At 39.8% G+C, this 17,485-nt stretch overlaps 1 protein-coding gene across 7 annotated transcripts in view; it reads right to left on the reverse strand.

Moving 5' to 3' along the window:
- Positions 1 to 17,485, reverse strand: part of ATPSCKMT (ATP synthase c subunit lysine N-methyltransferase) — an 18,113-nt gene continuing 628 nt past the window's right edge. The window contains exons 1-6 of one of the 7 annotated variants that reach the window (XM_039524096.1): positions 17,206 to 17,442; positions 8,267 to 8,564; positions 7,072 to 7,140; positions 6,550 to 6,687; positions 4,706 to 4,756; positions 1 to 269 (exon numbers count right to left, since the gene is read on the reverse strand). In XM_039524096.1, the coding sequence (XP_039380030.1) occupies positions 69 to 269; positions 4,706 to 4,756; positions 6,550 to 6,687; positions 7,072 to 7,140; positions 8,267 to 8,564; positions 17,206 to 17,417 (969 nt within the window). In that variant the 5' untranslated portion in view covers positions 17,418 to 17,442 and the 3' untranslated portion in view covers positions 1 to 68. Of the gene's footprint in view, positions 270 to 4,705; positions 4,757 to 6,549; positions 6,688 to 7,071; positions 7,141 to 8,209; positions 8,565 to 16,734; positions 17,078 to 17,205; positions 17,443 to 17,485 lie in introns of those variants that run through there. The other 6 variants (XM_039524101.1, XM_039524102.1, XM_039524099.1 and 3 more) reach the window with 6 other exon arrangements.

Here is a 17,485-nt window from a genome sequence, read left to right on the forward strand (position 1 = left end):
CAAATCAGACGGTCACTATTTATTTAAAGTTTAAAATTAGTTCCAACAACATTTTTTAACCTGAAATCTTACAAAGAATGCATCTTTTGCACAGTTTCTGAGCATGTCTTTTCATTTCCTTTGAAAGCTTTTGAATCATAGGCCCACACCACGTCTATTCCTTCTCCAGTAGTATGATCTGGCATCCAGTGTGGGAAAGGAAAACGGCAAGCAACAACTCTGGCATTGTGATCAAGTTCTTCTTCAAGCTTCTTCTCTAACTGTGGCATCTGTGGAACAACAACAAAAGCCCTTCAGATGGTGTGCATGACAGAAGCGTTCCCACTTGAAACTACTTCAGGCACTCAAAACTAATCCAAGGCTTGAAGATCTCTGTTTTAGTCTTAGAAAGCTTCCATGATGCAGGGTCATATGCTAACTTTGATGTGCAGGTACACAGTATATGAAGCCAAAACACGGTTTTTAATTTATTCTGATTAATGGTAAGATTAAGAAAGTTTTAAGTTTACGTAACTTTTTAAAACTTGTATCACATTTATTGGGAGCTATATCATCCTCTACAGAGAAAAACATGTGTAGGGGGACAGGATACTCCACAAGTTTTGACTCAATTTAATCCAGCTCACAGGACTAGGGGTGGGGTTTGACCCTCTATGGAACATCCATGTGGTTTCAGTCCCCTAAAGTTTTATGTTCCAGGATCCATACACATCTTGGAGAGTCCTGGAGGCTAGTGCCTCTATGCTGCTTCATGCCCCTATGGCAGCTTTTGGAGAAGTCAATGGATCCCTGGTGGCTAATGATCAAATCAACAGGAGTGGGGGTTGGAAGGTGGAGTTACTGAATAATATTGTGATTGAAGAGGAAACAATATTACAGAAAGGCCAGTCCTCTTGGGTCTACCCTCACGCTTTCTGCAGGTTAATCCCTCCCACAATAGCACAGGGCCAATATGCACAAATCCCCTCACATGTACAACCCTCTGGTCCGAGATCCACTCAATCCAGCTTCCCTCCTCTTGCAGAAGGCTGAGTATATAGTTAGGGACAAAGAAAATAGGATTTGCCAGACCAGAACAGACCAATGGTTCGTCTAATTGGTCATTTTACCTCCAACAATAACTTATACCAGATGCTCAGAGGAAAGTGAAAGATCCAAAATGTATCTAGACCTAAAAGGAATTCCTTCCTAACCCCAGATGCTCACCACTTTATGACCTGAAGCAAGAATGCTGACAGACCTTCTAATTTGTATCCTGGCTCAGAAAAAGGCTCATGGTATGCATATACCTATCCAAGTTTAACTGTTTAGATTTGCTTCAAAATCTGCTTGTGGCAGTGAGTTATACAGACTAGCTGTAGTGCTGTGAGAAAAAGTATTTCCTTTTATTTACTATAAATTTTTTTTTATTTTCTAAAAAAATGACCATGTGTCAAAGAAGAAAAGACTAATTTATGGATATAAATAAGTTTAAAAAGCCACAAATCAAAATTATGTTAAACCAAAAGTTTCTCAAAAATACAAAATATGTTTTATATGGGATTCTTCGTGTCATCAGTGGCCTTAGTCAGACAATAAGACATTCTTTCACTAGTACCAGAAGACAAATTTAGAGAAACATTATCAAAGGTTGCAAATAGCTTCCACTATCACAAACTTTCCTACAGCTGCAGAATACCTGTAATAATTATTCTATTAATAGCTAAATTAAAGTTTCAAATAGATCCTTTCCTTTGAGGCAATGACATAACTTAATGTACCAAAGAGAACTTTAAAATAATGTAGTGTCCCATACAAAGAATGATTGTAAACATTCATGTTGATATTTTATAGTTTCCATTATTTTAAAATGACATTAGAATCTCAGACTGAGCCAAGATAAACCTGAAAATAAAGGAGCCAATTATGTATAGAAATTAAATCACTAAAGCATGCATAAATATGCAACTAATCTAATTCTTAATATATAGAATACAAAGTGGTTGTGTGTCATGTTTGCATAATATCAGGCATAATTATGTTTAAGAGTTATATAAATTCATTAATTGTAACCAGTTATAACTTTTATCCCTCAGCTGACAAAGTAGAGATATAAAAGAAATCTTAAAATAAACTAGAATTTACCCATAAAATTATTAGTAACAATAAATGTCTCAGACATTGACTGTTTAGATAATTGGGTTTTTATAGAAGGATGCTGATTTTTATTTTGTGCCAGCACATGCTTATAGATTTATTTACTTCACCTTAACAAACACTAAAGCAATAGGCACTATACAAATTTATTATAAAATATATATAAAATTTTCACTATTAACATGTTTTAAAAAATTTCCCCAACCCATCCCAAGTTCTTTCAGTTCACCCAATATGCACAAAACAACATCTCCATCCACCACAGATAAGATCCTCTCCCTTCAATCCACCCACACGCATATACTGATCAACCCTCTCCTTCAGAGAAAGTTTGTGGGAACAGAGGTCTTGCTGTGTGGCCTGTGGATCAATAAATCCAGGCCCTGTCTTTGTAAGTTAGTCTTGGACATTAAATAGAAAAAAAGTAATATGCTCATGGCTTCAAACTAGGCCAACACTGTAACTGATCTTTCTATAAGTAATAAGATATATTCATCCACAGAAAAAATGATAGAGAAACTGTGTTACAAAGCATCCTGAGGCTGGGCTCTCACAACTACGATACTGAAGTCAATGGCGGCATTCCACAACCCTAAGAAGGTCCTCAGCATTTACTTCAGACATTTGGGCCCACTGCATTTATGGCAACATTTGTGATCATATCAAAAAGTATTTTATTACTGGAGGGATTTAAAAACACAAACAAACAAATAAAACACACTACTACAATACTGGATGAAGTAGTAAAATACTGTTTTCTTTGCAAATGTTGTGGCTCTTCCTTCTACCTTATTAGGTCAGTTAGCAACAATGACTAATTTACCTCATCTTAGGCTGCCACTAATTCTGAAGTTTGTTCCAAACACGTATGTATAATCAATTTGCTCACATTTGTTTTTCTGTGCAACTGTTAACTTCCTATTTGCCAAACAGTCTTCCTGCCTCTGCACCTTTGCCCTTAGAGATTCTGCAATGCGGCTACAGAATTTCTAATTGCAAATTCATATCTGTACTGGCAAGTGAACCAAAGTGTGATCATAGTATCACTCAGTTCAGAAAGGGTGGTCTAATTTCCTCACAAATTAACTGCTTCAAAGAACAATTACTACATGACAGTCTTGTCAAAATCATGCAACTGAACACTTGGTTTTGTAATTACAGATATCCCTGTAAAAAAGGCATCTACTGCCCTCTCCTGGAACAAAGACTGCTACGCTGCAGTAAATCAACCAAAATGGTTGGGTTATTATCCAGTCTCTTGGGAATGCATACAATAAAACTGCTGGAACACTTGATAATGCAGACTTGCCTTCAGTATGCCAACTACAGAAGTAGAAATAAAACTACATTTTAAAATACAGAGTTTTCAAAATGAGTGCACTATGGTTCGTGTCTGAATCAGATAAGCTTTTAGTCCTACTACTTACAAGAGAAAAAAAAGGACAGAAAACAAAACAGAATGTAGGTATTATTATGCTTCCTACTGTGACGCCCTGTTTATGTTTCACCAATATTTTATCACGCACTGTTCCCATTTTACACTATGACCATATAACACACTGCTCTGGCATAAACTCTTCACACATTCCATCCCACACAGTCGCCTGCCCTAAGGAATGAAACTACTTACAAACATTAATGCAGGAGTGAAAAGAGATCTCTCTGTGCATTCATAACACATACAAGGCAAGTGCTCTTATAATACTACTGTCATAAAAGTATGTAAATGGAATAAAGAAATACTAAATTTTCTTGCCCTTTGAAGGAAAATGTAAACATAACCAAATAGCACTTGAAAAAACACAAAAATGAATTTTAAAGTTTGAATTAGTTCATCTACTGTACCATAAAAGTGGTCTCTCTAGAAATACCATTTTCACAGTAATTTTAAAAAGCCATACAATTTCATCTGGAACCTGACATTTTATGGGGGATACACAGCTTTCTCAAAGTGAAAAACAATTTCCCTGTATGCTCTGCAAACTAGCAATTATATTAAAAGCACCCAAGGTAATTGAAGACTATTGCAGTACGACGAACTGATACATCACTGAGGTGCTTTCCGTTTTTGAAAAGTGCATAATCAAAGTTCAATACTCTGTTTTTTTTTTAACATACAAGTCCACAGAAGTGAGTTGAAACTAGTCAATACTCATCCTCCCTGAAAACTATTTTACTGAAAATCTGGAGAATGATCAATTTCAATGATCAAATAGAAATTGGAATTTCAAAATGGAATTTGGAACATTCCATTAACTTTTCAAGTAATTTAAGTTGTTTGTAAGAGTTCACAGAATTATAGTTCTGAACTATATTGGAATTTGGACTTCATGAGGCAGTACACAAATTGGAATTTTAGAACAGACAGACAATTGAGTTTCAAGTTATAACAGGTTATATTATTTAAATGTCTATAAACTATAATCAGCATTTTGTCAAACCAAAGACTTGAATGTCAAAGGTCCTGATAAGTGGACTCACTTTACAGATCAATATCTCTATGCTGAATACCTTGCTATTATGGTCATAAAACACAATACAGACCATGAAAGAATGAAAAAAGACTTACCATTTGAGGTACCCCAAAAACAACAACATTTGTATACTGGGAAAAGCTAACCTATAAAAAAAAATTTATATTACCATCATTGTGGACGATGAATATTTATAATACGAGTGGATACTGGGGGGAATGTTAGTAATAATAGTCTTCCCTTTATTCACACCCTTTTTCACGGCCAGGCCTCCTACACCAGGGAGGAGGACAGGAAATGATACAGAAGCCACTATGCCAGCTCAACATAGCCAAGGATTCCCCAACACAGGTAGCTTTGCACCAACTGAGAAGCACAAAACTGCTTCAATGTCACCAAGGCTCTGGCCCTAAATTCTCTGAATTGATTAATATTCTGGAAGTTGCACAGGTTTACTCATTTTTACTGCTGTTCTTATCCCTAAGGAAAACATTTATCATTTAACATCCTAACTTTGCCCATGTCAATTAAGTCTTTAGCAATATATCTAAAGTTAAAACTGACTAACCATTTCTATTCAAGTCTGTGTTTTGAGTCCCTCACAACTTTCTGCAGTTTTTAATTATTGGGAAGGAATTATCTGTGTCAGTTCTCTGCCTTAAGGAGAATTTTTTTTAAAAACTCTCATTCAAAAATAGTTGATCTGTTTTTCAACATGGAGGGGGGGAGGGGGAGATACAGTTTTCCCTTTATATAAAATTCTTGCCATTCTTTTTCTTTATCACTCAAAGGCTGAAACAGCAGGGGGTAGGTAAACTGAAATCTTGCAGAGAATTAATCACTAGGAAGTGTTCTGATAGAAAATTATTCTGATTCATCTGAATTATGAGGTTTCTGAAAAAAATCAAAACCGTACTATGTTTCTTTAAAACAGCTTTGTTCAAAAATTGATTGTGTGCACGCACGCTCGCACATATTATATACACATATAAAATGAAAGAAAGTGCTACGTGACATGTATGCACAATACAGAAGCTGCATGTGAACATGCACATCTCATACAATGCCCATTGAAGCCTGATCCTGCACTATTACAGAGAATAGCCTTGCCACTGATTTCAGTTAGTGCAGGATCAAGATCTGTCTACGGCAGGGCTTTGTAGCACCCAGCCTCATTCAGTAAGTACTTAAATGTGAGCAAAACACTCCAAAAGAACCCTTGCAAAGGGAGTATATCGGAGGACCAAAAAACAGCAAAGCATTTAAGCTAGTGAGTAGTCATAGTTAGTATGTGCTTGTGTACTTTGCTGTATCAGGGCTTGAAAGAGCACATTATGGGGGACAACATTCCAGTGGTGTCTAATAAAATAATTCCAGATTATGAAATTTATTTTTTTCTTTCTTTTACAAGAAATACCTGAGACTTCCATTATATATAAAAAAAATACTGCAATAAGAAAATGTTGAGGCTGCACAGTAGTATACTCAAGACAGTAAATGCTAAAGTTGAACTTGCTAGTGCAATCATAACTCTTTTCCCTTGTGCACATGAATCAGTTACATAATACTACACTATTCTCAAATAATACAAAATAATCTAGTTAAAGTTGTAGAAACTATATATTTTTATACATTAGCATATTTAAAGTTGTAGAAAATATTATATGATATAGGGTATTATTTGAGAAACTGTGTGATTATCTAATTAATATCTGCATCATAATGCATAAGCACATTAGCTTTGCATCTTTACCTTTGGTATTTCCTGACTTTTGAATGCCTAGATGTATAACAACAACAACATTATTTTAGCATAGTTTTTTTTTTTATATAATAATATCTGCAGCTGTGTGTTTTCAAATTGATCACTTGTAATTCACCAGTGGAAATTATTATTACATACTTGGATTTCTATAGGGCTTTTTCACAAAACACCTACCTTCCACAAATCTGAAATATAAAATTTGGCATTATGATGCATCCCTTCTCTCCAAGCACGATATCTGGAGTACCAGACTAGCCAGGGATTTAATTCATAACCAACAGCTTTGAATCCTTCTTTTGCAGCTGCTATCACCTACAAAAAGACAAAGTACACTTCATTCAGGGCCAGAATAAACTACAGTATGACACTATTTATGATAGAATTGTGCTTGCAGGAAACATGAGAATAGTGTAATTTTATTAACAGCAGAACCCCCCAAAAAACAAGTGCTATATGTCTTTATTAGTTGTGTTTATCCACCTTTGGCGGTTGAATACTAAAGCCCCAATCTGCAAACAAACACTTACATGTGCTTAACTTGAGTATCATGAGAAGCCCCATTGAAATCAATAGAACTACTCATGGTAGTGAAGTTAAGCACAGGAGTATTTGCTGGATCACAGCATAAGGCCCCCATAGTGCCATGACATATCCATGTGCTCCATTTCAAGCATGACAGTAGTTTCAGTGACTTACCTGTATATTAAATGTACAATTGGCCAGGGGCACAGCAGTAAACAACACTATACACGTACATGCACTCACCTAAGATCAAAAATACAAAGTGACCTACCAACACGGAAAGTTCCACAGTGAAAGATTATATACTCAAAAAACATTCTTTGACACAGGCAGTTATAACATATTTTCCTAATTCACAGTATAGCACTCTGAAATGCCAGATGGATATGCACTTTAAAAAGTTAATTTTATCATAACTTCAAGCACACGCTAGCTGATTTTTTGGTTTTTTTTTTTAAATAAAGTAGTTTAGACAATACATTTTCAAGATTTAAAATTGATAATTTAGCAAATGTCTTTTGATGACTTAAATTCTGCTTGGTGTATTGATATGAGTTATCCCACTGAACTCAGTTGGGCAAACTAATCTAGTACGGAAATACATTTTGTTCCCAAGTCTGCTGTATTTATTGAACTTTAGCATGAATCACTCTCACTCTCCATGTAATTTTTTAAATAAAGAAAATATACTGCAAATCCCACATATAAACAAAGACGTGTATCCATGCCCTCATTTTTCAGAGGGGGATTAGATAATTAAAATACAATATAGATTAATCAGGGGAATATGTGGTAACAAAATTAGCAACTTTTAAAATATGCAATATGTAAGATTTAAACTACTTGACAAGCATCTTTAAATAAAATGACTCAAATCATGTAAAAATAAAATTAAAAAATTCTGTATTAGAAATGTATGGAAAAGTAGAAAAGGGTAAGAAAGTAAATATTTTGTTCCTGAATAAAACTAGTCAAATATTCAAATAGTTTATTCCACACATTTTGAAGTTTTCCATATCAATTATTTAATGCAATTTTTTTCCATTATGCACCATAAAAAAAATTCACAAACATTCAAATAACCTGATTATTCATATTATTTGAATAATACTATTTTCATTATTTGCCCAAAGGTATTCTTGAATAAGTGTCAAACATTCTGAAGCCTGTAATAAATACTCTTAAAAACAGTCCAATTGACTGTCTGAATTTTTGTGGGATGAGGAGGAAAACTTAACACAGGGTATAAAACCTTCACAAATACCAGGAAAAAAGGGGTGCATAATGAAAAATATCTACTACAGTAGCTCACTTCTTTAACACTGTTTGATGTACATGAATTTAGAGGAACCAGAGTTTTATAACTCACAATACGTCCATCGCCGCTACCTATGTCAACCAGAGAGCCACTTCTGTATTTTAACGTTTTCAAAACATTTTCAATCTGAGCTGAAGTTGCAGGTACAAAAGGAAGGCAGATTTTTCTCAGTGCTGGAGTTAGGAATGGAGTGGCAACAGCATACAGTACCACCAATGTCCCACCAACAATGCCAGTGACCAACAATCCCCAATTTCTTTTTCTTGATCTGTCATTATCAAGATTCATATGCAAAATGTCTTGGGTATGGCTTTCTCCTTGAAGTACTTTTGACATCGACAAAGTGTACCTGAAGAAAAGGAAAAACATACGTAACATGACTCCTTTGAAATGCCAAGTACATATCTATTTATTTCTACAGACAAAACCTTGCTGGTAAACAGCATACAATAATAGAATCACATACTAAACTCTAAGGCTTTAGCTACGCTTTATATAAAGCTTACCTCCTTTTGAGCTGGGATATATTCATAAATCCTATTAACAAAATATTAAGTGGCCTTTGCGAAAATCATCAGAAAATAATTGAATTTTAAAATCTGTTCTTTCTACCATAATTGACTTTTTTGCTCACCTAGGGCCCTCATAAATGTATTGGAGAGCAAGGAATACATACTAAGAAGCACATCGTCTATTTTCATCTAGAAGACAGGGAAATTACATATTTACCTCCCATTAATGCAAATAGAAGTTAAGTACATAAATCCCACATACACAGAAATGAAAACAACACCTCCACTCAAAAAAACCTGTTCTTGTGCATAACGATTGCAAAGTTTTTATTTTAAAGTATCAGTAGTGGTTTTCTCATCAAAATAGAATGATTTTCAGTCATGAAAGGAGCAGGGTCTCTTCCACTTAGAACAGAGAAAAATAGGTAAAAAATCAAGTAGTTAAGAAAGCACAGTGCACAGCCTGCTAATAAACCTATGGTTAAATGTAGTGTACAACACATTCTTCATGTACTGTATTTAATATCCAAAGCTAGCCAAGCGTTCTTCGGAATACTATGTTAGCACCCTGGTCCTTAAGGAACAGATACATTATTTCTGTATAACTGTTTAAGCCTGATTATTTTTCTTTCAACTCATTGTAATATCATATTAACACTCCAAAAACAATATGCCTTTAAAAATCTTAGCGGGAATCTGAATATCATATTTTTATGTGACATGAATATAGTGCTCATGAAAGGTGTTGACCTGACAACACTGTCTTATATTTTGCTACATAATGCAGCAAAGTCAGTGTAAGTACAGGCTTTCCCACATTGTCCCTCTAGTGTGCTTCCATCTTGACCAATTTCTTTGAGAACATCAAAACAGTTCATACGATGTTGCTAAACTTACATACACAGGAGGGCCCCCCACGTCATTAGGCATTGTCCATACAAGTGTGACATTTACCACTCATGATCCAGTACCACATGGTGTTGAGAACAAACTGCTTTGTGCCAAAAGAGCTATGGCATGATAGAAGTTTGAGTCCTTTGCAGAATCAATGGCCAAGACTTTTGAAAATGAGCTCCCAAAGTGCCCAAGCTCTATTTTCAGGTACCTAAGTAACTGTCCTAAATTTTCAAAAGTGACAAGCAACTAACAGCTACTGTTGACTTAAAATAAGAACAGCCACACTGGGTCAGACCAAAGGTCCATCTAGCCCAGTATCCTGTCTTCCAACAGTGGCCAGTACCAGGTGCCCCAGAGGACTGAACAGAACAGGTAATCATCAAGTGATCCATTCCCTGTCGCTCATTCCCAGCTTCTGGCAAACAGAGGCTAGGGACACCATCCCTGCCCCATCCTGGCTAATAGCCATTGATGGACCTATTCTCCATTAATTTATCTAGTTCTTTTTTGAACCCTGTTAAAGTCTTGGCCTTCACAACATCCTCTGGAAAGGAGTTCCACAAGTTGACTGTGCATTGTGTGAAGAAATACTTCCTTTTGTTTGTTTTAAACTGCTGCCTACTAATTTCAGTTGGTAACCCCTAGTTCTTGTGTTATGAGAAGGAGTATTTACTTTCTCCACACCAGTCATGATTTTACAGACCTCTATCATATCTCCCCTTAGTCATTTCTTTTCCAAGCTGAAAAGTCCCAGTCTTATTAATCTCTCCTCATATGGAAGCCGTTCCATACCGCTAATAATTTTTGTTGCCCTTTTCTAAACCTTTTCCAATTCCAATGTATCTTTTTCAAGATGAGGCGACCACATCTGCACACAGTATTCAAGATGTGGGCATACAATGGATTTATATAGAGGCAATATGATATTTTCTGTCTTATTATCTATCCCTTTCTTAATAATTCCCAACATTCTGTTAGCTTTTTGGACTGCCATTGCACATTGAGTGGATGTTTTCAGAGAACTATCCACAATGACTTCAATGGAAATTAATGTAAAGTACTTTGAGATCCTCAGATGGAAGACCTTACAGAAGTGAAAAGCAGTGTTACTACAAGCATGTTTTATAAATTTGACTGTAAAAATATTTCTCATGATGACCTGCTCAACAGTCTTCTGGCAATGCAATGAGTGATACCTGAGGACTGCAGAAGGGGCAAATTTAGTACCTATCTTTAAAAAGGGTGAAAAAAGAGAACTTAGTGATTTACAGATGGGGCAGCCTAACTTTGATACCTGGAAAGATACAGGAACAAATTGCTAGAAAATCCATTTGTAAGCACATAGAACAGTGGTTTTCAAACTGCGGGTCGCGACCCAGTACTAGGTCACGGAATGTAAGGCACTGGGTCGCGGCAACTCTGGTTAAAAGTCCCATTGGTGGTGCTGCCCAGCTAAGCCAGGTTAGTCCCTACCTGTCCTGACATCGTGCTGCGCCCCAGAAGCAGCCAGCAGCATGTCTGGCTCCTAGCCGGGGGACCACGGGGCTCCACGCACTGCCCCCACCCCGAGCACTGGCTCTGCACCCCCACAGGTCAGGAACCAGCCAATGGCAGTTGGGGGGGCGGTGCAGCACCTGCGGGCCAGAGTCACGCGTCTCCGCCTACCAGCCCGACCTGTTGCTGGCTGCTTCCGGGGCACAGAACGGTCCACAGTGCCAGGACAGGCAGGAAGCCTGCCTTAACACCTCCACTGCGCCGCTGACTGGGAGCCGCCCGAGGTAATCACGGACCTCAATCGACTGCCCCAGCCCTGAGCCTCCCCAAACCCAGAGACCTTTCCTGCATACCAAACCTCTCATCACCAGCTCCACCCCAAGCCCAGAGCCCTGATCCCCTCCCACACCCCAACCTTCTGCCCCTGCCCAGAGGCCCCCTCCCACACCCTGAACCCCTCATTCCTGGCTCCACCCTGCAGCCCTTACCCCCATACCCCATCTTTCTGCCCCAGCCCTGAGCCCCTCCCACACCCCAAACCCTTCATCCTCAGCTCTGTTGGGTCATGGGCATCAACAATTTTCTTCAACTGGGTTGCCAGAAAAAAAGTTTGAAAACCACTGACCTAGAAGATAACAGGGTGGTAAGTAATAGGCAACATGGATTTGTGCAGAACAACTCGTGCCAAACTAGCCTAATTTCTTTCTTTGACTGGGTTACTGGCCTAGTGGATGGTGGGAGAACACTAGGTATTATGTATCTTGATTTTAGAAAAGCTTTAGGCAGTCTCATGAGAAAACTGAAGAAATACAGTCTAGATGAAATAATGAAGTAGGTGTGCAACTGATTGAAAAATAATATTCAGTTATCAATGTACAGATACAAAATGAGGAATAACTAGCTAGGCAGAAGTACTGCTGAAAAGGATCTGCGACTTATAGTGGATAACAAATGAGAGTAAACAATGTGATGCAGATGCAAAAAAGGCTAATATTTTGGAGTGTATTAGCAGGAGTGTTTTAAGTCCTGGGAAGTAATTGTCACACTTTATTCAGCACTGGTGAGGCCTCATCTGAAGTATTCTATCCAGTTCTGGGCACCACACTTTAGAATACATGTGGATAAATTGGAGAGAGTCCAAAGGAGAGAAACAAAAATAATAAAAGGTTCCAAAAACCTGACTTGTAAGGAAAGGTTAAAAAAAAAACAGGCATGTAAAGTCTTAAGAAAAGATGACAGGGGAGGAGAACCTGGTAACAGTCATCAAATATATTAAAGGCTATCATAGAGAGGATGGTGATCAATTTTTCTTAAAGTACACCAAGGATCAGACAAGAGCAAATGCGCTTCATCTGCAAGAAGACAGATTTAGGTTAGATATTAGGAAAAGCTTTCTAACTATAAGGGTAGTTAAGTTCTGGAACAGGCTTTCAATGAATGTTACAGAATTCCCAATAGTGGAGGTTTAGAAGAAGAGGTGAGACAAACACCTACCAGGGATGGTCTAGGTCAGTGATTCTCAAACTTTTTTTTTCCCCACAGTCCACTTGAAAATTGGCAAGGATCTTGGCGGACCACTTAATGAGCTTTCCAAATGTTGTTTGTACTGTTAGCTAACTACTGTAAAGCGCTTTGGATAAAAACCCTATATAAAAAAACCTTAATAAATGTTTTTTGTTCTACAAATAAAAGCACACAACTCATCTTTTAATATCAGTAGTCTTACCTTTCTAATGCAATGGATATGCCCTCTCTCCCCTGCCGTGGCAGCCACCAAACTGGGGCTGAGAAAGAGGGCTCTCTCTCCCTGGCAGCCACATCCCTGGAGTTGGGGAAAGTCATCTCTTTCTCTGGCCATCACAGCCCTGCACATCCCACATTCCCCCCATCCCCTCTTCTCACCCTACTGTCCCCTCCCACCTACCCCTCTCAAGGCCTCCACCTCATCTTACATGTGCATCTTTCTCCAGGGTCCAGGTACCTAATTAGCGGAGCCACACCTACACGGCTCCACTAATTAGGTGGGTGGCCCTTCATTCTCTTGTGTGCGGCCGCCCAGGTGCGCAACTTAGAGGGAACTGTCCACAGACCACTTGAAATCGAGCTCGCGGACCACTGGTGGTCAATGGACCACAGTTTGAGAACCTCTGGTCTAGGTTTACTTGTTCCTGCCTCAGTGTAGGTAGTTGGACTTAATGACCTCTCAAGGTCCCTTCTAGCCCTATATTTCTAGGAGTCTATAATTTAAAACTACAGTGGAACCTCAGAGTAACCAACACCAGAGTTACGAACTGACCACTCAGCCACACACCTCATTTGTAACCGGGAGCACACAATCAGGCAGTAGCAGAGACAAAAAAAGAGCAAATACAGTACAGTATTGTATTAAACTACTAAAAAATAAAAGGAAAGCAGCATTTTTCTTCTGCATAGAATGAGTACCTCGAGCCTTGGCAAGAGCAGCAGCCCCGAGCCCGGGCAGGAGCCACGGGGAGAGGGTGGAAGCCCCAAACCCAGATGCCCCAAACCCCAATAGGAGCCGTGTATCACCCTCACTTCTGTGTTGCCTGTGGAGGTGGGTCTGATCTCCCCCCCATAACAGCCATGCAGGGGAAGGACAACTAGCAGATTTTGGGGAGATCCAATTTCACGGGGTAAGACTTTTTTCACAGTCCATAACATGTTTTTCATGACCATGAAATTGGTAGGGCCCTAATTATGATGATCAACAGATGGCTCTGGCAACAGAGCTATAAGGAGGGGTTTTTAGATGTCTGGACATTCACTGGCCGATGAGTGTTCTCATGGGATGGACTCCACCTGAGTAGGGAGGGAAATAGACTTCTGAGATAGAGGTTGGCACAACTGATAGAAGAGCTTTGAACCAGGAATTCGGGGGAGGCAGTTGGGGGATGCTCATGTTACCTCCACTCCTGATGCTAATATAGGGGGAGGAAAATCAATAAGAGAGGATACAGCAAAGGAACCAAGTGTAGGAGAATGGATATCAAGATAGTGTCTTGGTATTGTTATTAACAGTCAAGTAAGCAATAGTGGCTAGTAGAATGACTGTACCAAATTGGACAAGGAATCTGGGTAAAGCCAAGCAGAAGGAACTAAGATATCTATACACCAATGCAAGGAGCCTGGATAACAAAATGGAGGAACTAGAACTACTGGTGCAGGAAGTGAAATCAGTCATTATAAGGATAACAGAAACATGGTGGCATAATAGTTATGACTGGAGTACAGGTATTGAAGGGTATGTGCTGTTCACAAAAGACGGAAATATAAGTAGTAAAGTAGTATTGCATATTAATGACAAGGTAAACTGTAAAGAAATGAGAAGTGACGGAATGGATAAAACAGAATCTGTTTGGGTCAAAATCATATTGGGGAAGAAAGCTAACAGAGATTCGACTGGGATAGTGCTTGGGCTATGCTACAGACCCCAGGATCCAATATGGATAGAGACTGCTTTAATATTTTTAATGAAATAAATGCTAGTGGGGATTGTCTGATTATGGAAGACTAACTTCCCAGATATAGGTTGGAAGACAAAATGCTACTGACAGTGGTAGAGCCCAGATATTCCTTGATGTGACAGCTGACAGATTTCTTCACCAAATAGTCACTGAACCAACAAGAGGTAATGCCATTTTAGATTTAGTATTGGTAAGTAGCAAAGACCTCAGAAAAGCTGGTTGAAGAAGACAACCTGATCATGAGCTAATTCTGTTTAAACTAAATGGAAGGATAAACAAAAATAGATCTGCAACTAGGGTCCTTGATTTCAAAAGGGTAATCGTTAAAAAAAGTAAGGGAAGTAGTTAGGGAAGTGGACTGGATGGAAGAACTCAAGGATCTGAATGTGTACACGGCTTGGAATTACTTTAAGTCAAACATGTTTTTACAAAATGGTAGATTGTGACAGACCAACCTGATTTCTTTCTTTAAAAAGATAACTGATTTTTTAAAAAAAAGGAAATGCAGACAACCTAATCTACCTGGATTTTAATAAAGCATTTGATATAGTTCCACATGGAAAATTATTAAACTGGAGAAGATGGAGATTCATACGAGAATTGAAAGGTGGGTAAGGAACTGGTTAAAGAGAAGACTACAACAGATCATATTAAAAGGGGAACTGTAAGGCTGGAGAGAGGTTACTAGAGGAGTTCCTCAGGGATCAGTCTTGGGACAAATCTTAGTTAACATTTTCATTGATGACCTTGGCATAAAAAGTGGGTGTGCCCTAATAAAATCTGCAGATAAAGTTGGAAGTACTGCCAATAGTCCGTTCTGGCCTTAAAATCTGAGTCTATGAGCACTGGTTATGATGGAAGACTCCATCACCACTGCAACAACATAGAAGACTGGCTATCAGCCATTATTAACTAGCTACTTGCAACTTTCTTTACTTCACCTGAAGTTTTGCAGGCCACTATAATTTTAAAAAGTGACTTTTAGGTTTTCAGACTTTAAGTAATCAGTTTTAATCTTGTTTTACATTTGTACTTTTATATGTTCCTAAAGAAAGGCTGATTCGCACTGAAACATAGATTCATAGATATGTAGGGCTGAAAGGGACCTTGAGGGATCATTAATCCCAGCCCCCTGCTTTTAGGGAGTAAACCTAGAACATCCTTGAGAGGTGTTTGTCCCACCACTCCTTCAAAACCTCCACTAAGGGGGATTCCACAACCACGCTTTGAAACCTATTCCAAAGCGTAACTACCCATATAGTTAGAAAGCTTTTCCTAAATATCCACCCTGAATCTCTCTTGCTGCATGTTAAGCCCATAACCTTTTTTTCCCCTACTTTCAGTGGACATGCAGAATTGATCACCATCCTCTTTATACAGACCTTAATTTAGAGGACTGTTGTATCAAGTCTCCCCTCAGTCTTCTTTTCTCAAGAAGAAACCACTCCGATTTTTTAAAATCTTTCCTCAGAGATAAGGTTTTATTATTTTTGCTGCTCTCCTCTATACTCTATCCAATTTATCCACATCTGTCTTAAAGAGTGGCACCCAAAACTGGACGAAGTACTACAGCTCAGGCCTCACCAGTACCAAGCAGAGCAAAATAATTATCTTCTAAGGTTTGATATATGAGACACCTGTTAATACGCTCCAGAATATTAGTCTTTTTAGCAACTGCATCGCACTGCTGACTCATTCAATTTGTGATACACTATAACTTGCAGATCCTTTTCAACAGTACTACCACCTAGTTAGTTAGTTCTCCATTTTGTAGTTGCTAATTTGACTTTTTCTTCCTAGTGCAGTACTTTGCACTTGTCTCTATTTACATTTATTTTGTTGATTTCAGACCAATTCTCTAATTCAGGGGTGGGCAAACTGTGGCCCGCGTGTGGCTCGGCCCCGCTCCAGTGCTCCAGCCGGGGTGCTGGGTCGGGGGCCGCACCACAAGGACAGGACAAGTGATTGGCTAAAACTGCAGCAGAGATGAGCTACACATGAGAAAAAAAACTTCCTGTCGGGGTGGTTAAGCACTGCCACAAATTGCCTAGGGAGGTTATGGACTCTGTCACTGGAGGGTTTTAAGAGCAGGTTAGACAAGCACGTGTCAGGGTCACTCTCTAGCTAATACCTGGTCCTGCCTCAGTGCAGGGGGCAGGACTGGGCCCTCTACCACGGTCCCTTCCACTCCTGCGTCGCTCTGGCTCTAGGGCAGCAACTTCCACTCTTAGCCCCTCAACAGGCTTCGCTGCAGGAGCCACCGCTGCAGGGGCGGGCGCGGCTGAGCGGGGTCCCGGCCAGCGGGCGGTGCCTGGCCAAGGCGCTGCGCTCCCGCTGGGGCGGCTCCACAGTTACCCAACCCGGAGCAGACAGGCCCCGCCCCCTGCCCCTAGCAGCGGGGACTCGGCCCCGCACGGAGGGACCCTGCCTCGCCTGTCCAGGCCAGCGCCCCCCACACCGAGGGGCCGATATCGCGAGACTCGGAGGAGCAGGCGGGAACTCGGACCGACGCAGGCGCAGCGGAGTGGATGATACCACCTGAAACGCGGAGGGGGGGGCGACTCGCCTGTGGCAGGCTGTCTAGCACTCTAGAGTAACGTACCCTGCCTCGCAGCGCGCATTTGCGCTGTCTCTTTTTGCTCTCACTGTAGTGCCGTGGCCCCTGCCAATATGACGTGTGTCGGAGTTCCGCTCAGTGGTCTCGCCCACTCCGACTTGCGCCCTTCTTTCCCTCAGACGCTTCCAGAAGGGCTCAGTGGAGGCGCCATATTGGTCCCAGCTAAGAAATCCTTCCGGTAGTAACCCACTGCGCATGCGCGGCGCAGAATCGCCCGCCCCTCACGTTACGTTGCGTTGGGCGTAGTGGGCAGCAGCCGCGGCTC

This window comes from Mauremys reevesii, linkage group 2 (assembly GCF_016161935.1).
Source record: "Mauremys reevesii isolate NIE-2019 linkage group 2, ASM1616193v1, whole genome shotgun sequence".
In the NCBI taxonomy this organism is placed as follows: domain Eukaryota; kingdom Metazoa; phylum Chordata; order Testudines; family Geoemydidae; genus Mauremys; species Mauremys reevesii.